At 32.4% G+C, this 6,560-nt stretch overlaps 1 protein-coding gene across 1 annotated transcript; it reads left to right on the top strand.

Annotated features, from left to right (window-relative positions):
- The first annotated feature begins 624 nt into the window (after positions 1 to 624).
- Positions 625 to 2,132, top strand: LOC110608618 (protein BRANCHLESS TRICHOME). The gene has a single exon (XM_021747887.2). The coding sequence runs from the start codon at positions 945 to 947 to the stop codon at positions 1,914 to 1,916; it is 972 nt and encodes a 323-aa protein (XP_021603579.1). The 5' UTR covers positions 625 to 944; the 3' UTR covers positions 1,917 to 2,132.
- The last annotated feature ends 4,428 nt before the right edge of the window (positions 2,133 to 6,560 follow it).

Raw genomic sequence — 6,560 nt, 5'->3', positions numbered from 1 at the left:
ATGTGGAACCAATTGATAATTACAGGGACCCTTGTTAATCTATTGTGTCCTTTTTGATTAATTTTCTAAGGTCTAGGATAACAAAAATGATTAAAATGGATGGGGTCTCATCTCATCAATTATGCCTAACAAAGCAATTTCTATGAGACACATATATTTCCTCCTTTGAATTTGAAAGAAACAGCATTTCATTTGGTTTTCTATGAAGAGAATGACTAGTTTGTTGCTTCTGGGATGCATTAATTAAAAGATGCTTGCTTGCTTGCTTGCTAGCCCCCCAATTATACATGTGGGTCTCTGGTATTAGTAGATGGGTCACTGTTCTTGGCATTCTTGTCTTACCAAATTTACTACTCCATAACGTAGTTTAGGGAGGGATTAGTTCTTGAACTTGACACGAATATGTGTGGGTTCCAAAACCTGATCAGATAACCCAACTTTTCCAGCTCCACAAAGTGTAAATTTTCCAGCTCTGTGTCCCCATTCTCAGAAAATACATGGAGCTTTGTGGGAATGGTGGACCCAACTCATTCATTAGACTAAACATTTAGAGAAAGTGAGTTCTTCTGTGATACAGCTTGAGATATATAGTAACTTTAGGACGAAATGATTTCCCTTCAACTATAATTGGGGGGAGAAATTACAACTGTTGTTTCCATGAGTAACATTGTGGAGCGAGATGGAGACTCATCAAGACATGATTGAGAGGCAAGAGCAGCTCTTGTGTAGGTAGTTATAATTAAGAAGAGGAGCATGTGACTCATCTTTCCCTTTTGCAATTCACATCAAAAGAAAGCAAAGTTTTATTAAGGGCCTACCCCCATATTGCTTTCTTGACAGTGCAAATCCCCATTACAAAAAGCAAAGGAAGATAGAAAGCAAGAGAAGCAACGCAGAAAAGAGAAAAGAAAAGCTCATTTGCAAATAAATCAATACGAGAAGATATGGAGGACGTGAAGGTGATGATGATCGGTAGCGTAGAAAATTCCACCAATGAATCCATTCCTGAATACCCCATCACCACCACCACTTGCCCAACCTGGAAATTGTACGAGAATCCTTTTTATAATTCTCACCATCATCATCAGCATCGACACCACAAGCATTATCAAAGTAAAAAGCATTTTCATCCTCCCTCTGCTCGTAAGATCGCTGCCTCCTTCTGGGATCTGACCTTTTTCAGGCCTATCATGGAGACTGAACTGGACATCGCTCGCGCCCAGATCATTGAATTGAAGGCTGAGCTCGAACATGAAAGAAAGGCACGAAAGAAAGGGGAGACTATGAACAAAATATTGGCTAAAGAACTGGCTGAGGAGAGAAGGGGAAGAGAGGCTCTTGGGAGAGTATGTGAACAACTTGCTAGAGAAATTTCATCGGATAAAGCAGAGATTGATCGCATAAAAAAGGAAATTGAGGAGGAAAGAAAGATGCTAAGAGTGGCTGAGGTGTTAAGAGAAGAAAGGGTTCAAATGAAGCTGGCGGAGGCAAAGGTTCTCTTTGAAGAAAAGCTCTTAGAATTGGAGGGAAGTAAAACATCAGAACCTGATGAGAATCCAACATTGAAGAAGGAACAAGAAGATGAGGCAACTGCTATTAATTTACCTAGAAAGTTTAGCAGACTGATGGTGGGGGAGAAGTCCTGTTACTATAACTGTGGAGCAGATTTAACAAGGGCAGTTCTCAGTGAAAAATCATCATGTAATGATAATGTTAGCAGTGTTTCATCCGTGACAGTTGAGAATCCACATATAAAGAGAGGGATAAAAGGGTTCGTGGAATTCCCTCGAGTGGTTCGAGCAATCGGATCCAAAAGTAGGCATTGGGGAACAAAGCTGGAGTGTCAAAAAGCTCAGCTAAGGATTCTGTTGAGAACAAAGAACGCCATCCGATCCAATAATCTTATTATCAGTTAAAAGAGAGAATATTTCTTCTTGGCTTGTGTTTCTGTGTTTGATTCTTTTAATTTTGCTTCTATTGAAGATGTATTAATCAAGATGTTGATTTGCGTAGTTACAAGGGGTTAGTAGCCAAGTACATACCTCTTCTTTTTTGTTGTAAGGACAGAGTAAGCACGTTTTGGGTTTGCAAATGGCAATAAAAATTAATGTACATTGATGTGTTTGGTTGAATCCTCAAGTCAGAAAGTGTTGCTTTAGGTCTGGGCAACTCTTATTGTAATTCTCTAAATAAATAGCAGGGCTTTGAAATTTATGTATTCGTGTAAGGATGGACCTGGAGGCATCGGCTTTTCTTCCAGTCGGATGGGACATTACTGTTTACTAGTGAACCGAGACCAGACTCTTGGATTGGGCTTTTCTTCCTTAGGATGGCCCTTTTCTTTTTTGAAACAATAGTTAGGGAAACTGATTTGGGCCTTGAGCCTATGGAACTAACCAACTGGACACTGCAGTGTTATAATACTATTAGAAATTAGACGGATTTTGACTGAAGTCGCCAGTCAACGGAGTTTGATGCAAATGACTTGACTTGGTCACCGATGGGTAGCTTTATCTGCAACAGTTGGATATATGGAGAGCAAAGAAATTGAAATTCTTAAAATGGGTTGTTTTGATTGGAAGGATTTAAATTGGGTGGGGAGTTGTTTTGATGGTATTACCTATTATGGCAACCGGAAATCTTATTCTGGGACTTAATAACCGTAGCATTTTTATTCTACAAATTATGTAATAATGTGAAATTAAATTAATTCCACTAAAATTTAGTTCACTAGAAAAAATATATATATAATAAATTGATATTTAAAAAAGTACACATTTAAAATTATATGGAAAAAAGTTATGATTGATCACAAAGAGCCATTAATTTAATTAGCAATTAGGGGAATATTGGGCTGGGCCCAACCCCAACCCCTCATGAAACTGAAGTTTTCTTTTCTCTTTCTTTCTTCCATGTTGCCCCTTTACTCTTCAAATTTTAATATCTCTTCTCATAGGATGCGTATCTACCACTTTGCTAAACAACATTGAGGACATCACTCAACACGCCTGCTCCACGCTTATTATTCACCACATTGTCTCCCTTACCTCCATCATCTATGGTCTCCTCAATCTTGACCCACCTCCTCTGTCATTCGTCTCACTCTCGGTTCCATCTTTCCTACCCCACTTTGCGAGCCCAATTCTCTTAGTTCCAGCCCTAAGTCTCTCCATTCTAATTGCTCTGAAACCATCAATTTTTATAACTCCTGTCTATAGTATTGATAATAATATCTATCCCCCTTCTATTATCAAGAAACATCAGCCTAATTTACTAAACAAAAAAAATTTTAAAATTTATTCCTACTTTTGACCTAATGTCTTAAAGTTCTTGAAGAATAACTTTTTTTGTTAATTTTATTTTTCGATCCATCTTATATGAAACTCATTCTCTTAATAGAGAAATTGTGTTCGTCAAATGGTATAAACAAAATTTTAATATATACGATAATATTGAGAGAAAGATATTCAAGCATGCAATGTTATTTGCGCAGCAATTGAATGGTGTGAGAGAGATGTATAGATGGATTCAGTGAAAGGGAAGGAGAAAGAGACAATGATACCCTCAAATATGTTTGTGAAGGGAATATATAGTCACTCTTGCCCAATTGGGCTTTCTGCAAGTGGATGACAAAAGAAACGTCCTGTAGATGAATAGATTAATTGAATTGATTTCTTTGTGCATGCATTTCAAAAGAAGTTTGATCACATTGATTCTTAATTCAATTAAATAACTGACATAAACCAGTAATTCAATCAGAGCATTGGGTTTATAATATTAATTTAGTAAAACAGTAATTATTCGTAGATAATGATAGCTTCTTTCTTTCTTTTGTATAAGAAAAAAATAATAATAATAATAATTTACATATCTACAATGACTTGAAGGGAATGAGTAGCTGTAAAATGTAAACATGGAAGGAATTTATCTTACAAATTTTTCATGATTACAGTGTGGTGTGTCCATTTCAATTCCCTAGATGTTAACCTTCTCCCTGTAACCTGGCCCCACACCACCTAACTATATTAATTTCTTTGTTGAACTGTCCTTGTAGTAGCCAAAAAATAAAAAATAAAAAAACTGAAGTTTGAGTTTTAATACATAGTATTAAATAATGATATGAAAAGAAAATATACGTATACAGAAGAGAAGATGGTATACATATATAAAAGAAATTAAGGTCCGGATGGTTTTTCTTGACAGAAATGATTAAAATGCTCAATCAAATACTTTTGTAGCGAGTAAGTGTCCATATAATCATTATTAAAGCTAATAAATTATTTTCTACCGACATTAAAATTTTAATTACACAATTTTCTCTATCAATTATTTCACCAAAGCTTTTTCTTTTTGTGTGTATTTACCATTTACTTAGTTATAATTAATAAAAATTAAAGCAGTACACTCTACATAATGGAAATTTGGGCCCACTAGTTGCAGTTGTCTGCTTATGCGGTATGCCCTCCCCCCGTCTTGTCCTCAAAATTTTGTCATGATACGATTATGGAAATCTCCATCATAAATTTATTTTTCATAAGGTAAAATAAAATTTATCAATATTTACTTCTAAATTAGTAAATTTCATTTAATTATAAAAAGGTTAAATTAAATTATAAGCAATAATAATAATAAACACCCACTATCAGATATATAAGTTAATAAAAATTAAAGCATTATTATTATTTAAAAAACTAATTAATAGTTACACTTTTTAAAAATATATGCATAAACATATTTATCATTTTATTACTTTGTAAATTTTTAGATTATTTCACATGAAATACGTATATATAATTGGGTGAATTATTTTATTATTATCTCCTATATATTTTTATGAAATTAAATATTGATATTTTTTTTCTAAATCTAATTAAAATATTCACATAATTTGTTAAAATTATGTCAAATAATTGTTAATTTATTTAATTTAATTTTGATTATAATGGTTAAATAATGTGAATAATCAATAAATAGTATATATAATGCACTTATCCTTAATATGGGGGCCGGGTGAGGTGAATTTTGAAAATTTTGTATTCTATTATTCGTTTATAATTTTATATATATTTATATAAAAGAAAGAAAAAGTATGTGCAATATGTTTTTGCCATTGAATGATGTAAGCTTTTTTTCTCTACTTATTTTTTGTGGTCGAATATTGGTTTGGCTCTTGTTTCAGCCTGACGGTGGTGCAGCATTAGAGGCTCCCTGGATCTTGCTCCATTTTTCTTTGGGGGCTTGTGATGTTGGATATGTGGTGTATTTCAGGTCTTGTTCTCAATTTAGTACATTTTACTTTTGATAAAAAAAAATAAAATAAAATAAAATTAATTTTCATATTTAGTAAATAATGATTTTTGTATTTTTGCATAAGAAGAGTTAATATATGTATGGCCTAAATACAAATAGTTTCAATGACAAAATTATGAAATTGAGCATAGACGTTAATATTAGCAAATAAAATATTGAAACAGAAGAAATCTAATCATACAGTGGTGGTACATTCAATTTGAAAGTAATATGAAGCTAACTAATTCAAAAATGGGTTTATGTTGTGTTTCATTCATTGATAGTTCAGTTCTAACAGATATGAGATCATCCATTAGAGAATAAAATACTTTGAAGAATCACCCTACATCCCTGCAATATAGACCACAAAGGCAAGTTGAATAAAGTCACACCAATCATGGGTGCTTTTTCAACTTTCTTTGTGTATGCATCAACTTGTTTCACATATCATAATTCTCTTCATGTAAAATTTTTTATATATTTATTTTACAAAAATAGATAAGATTTATTTCATCTCAAATATATATATATATATTTTTTTACAAGGATGTGTTAAATTTTTATATTAAGGTTTTTATAAAATTTTGGACACTTTTTCTTCTTAAACTAGATTTTGAGAATAAATTAAATGTAAAATTAATTTCTTTTGCACCTTATTGATTTTAAGAAATTAATTATGTGTTTTCAATATATATATATATAATCATGGTTAATTAGTTATATTATGTTACTAATTAAAAAATTGAGAAAAAAAAGAAAAAGAAAATATAAATTGTTGTTTCACTCACCGACCATTGATGTAAACAGATCACTTAGAAAGAATAATTTAAAAAAAAAAAAAAGGAATAGGTGTTGATTTAATTTTGCAGTGGGATTACTAAAATAGAAAATTGATTGAAATGAATGAAGTGAGGGGAGACATAATTCTCAACGCTGCATACATAGATTAGAAGCACTAGGCACATAGGCTCTTTGGTGACACTCCTTTTTCCAACTAAAAATTCATCACATCACCCCCCTTCTTATTAATTAATTCTTTAATTACCCCTTAATCCTACCTCCTCAATTAACTATGAGGACTCCAAACTCCTAATTAAATTAAGAATTTTTTTTAAAAAAAAAAAAAAAAAAAAGGCATGTAAGTAAGACTATAAGGTGAGCTGTAAGATAAGTGTTTTGATTACATTTGTGCATAATTGTACTATGGAGTGGTAACTGTCATTTTGGCAATGAGTATGGTGCAGAATTCCAAACCCACTTCAAATTCAATG

Source organism: Manihot esculenta, chromosome 2 (assembly GCF_001659605.2).
Source record: "Manihot esculenta cultivar AM560-2 chromosome 2, M.esculenta_v8, whole genome shotgun sequence".
NCBI classification, from domain to species: Eukaryota; Viridiplantae; Streptophyta; class Magnoliopsida; order Malpighiales; family Euphorbiaceae; genus Manihot; species Manihot esculenta.
This window is presented reverse-complemented; position numbering and strand designations above follow the sequence as displayed.

Coding starts and splice junctions, on each gene's coding strand:
- LOC110608618 (XM_021747887.2), top strand. CDS start 945: ATGGAGGACGTGAAGGTGATGATGATCGGTAGCGTAGAAAATTCCACC.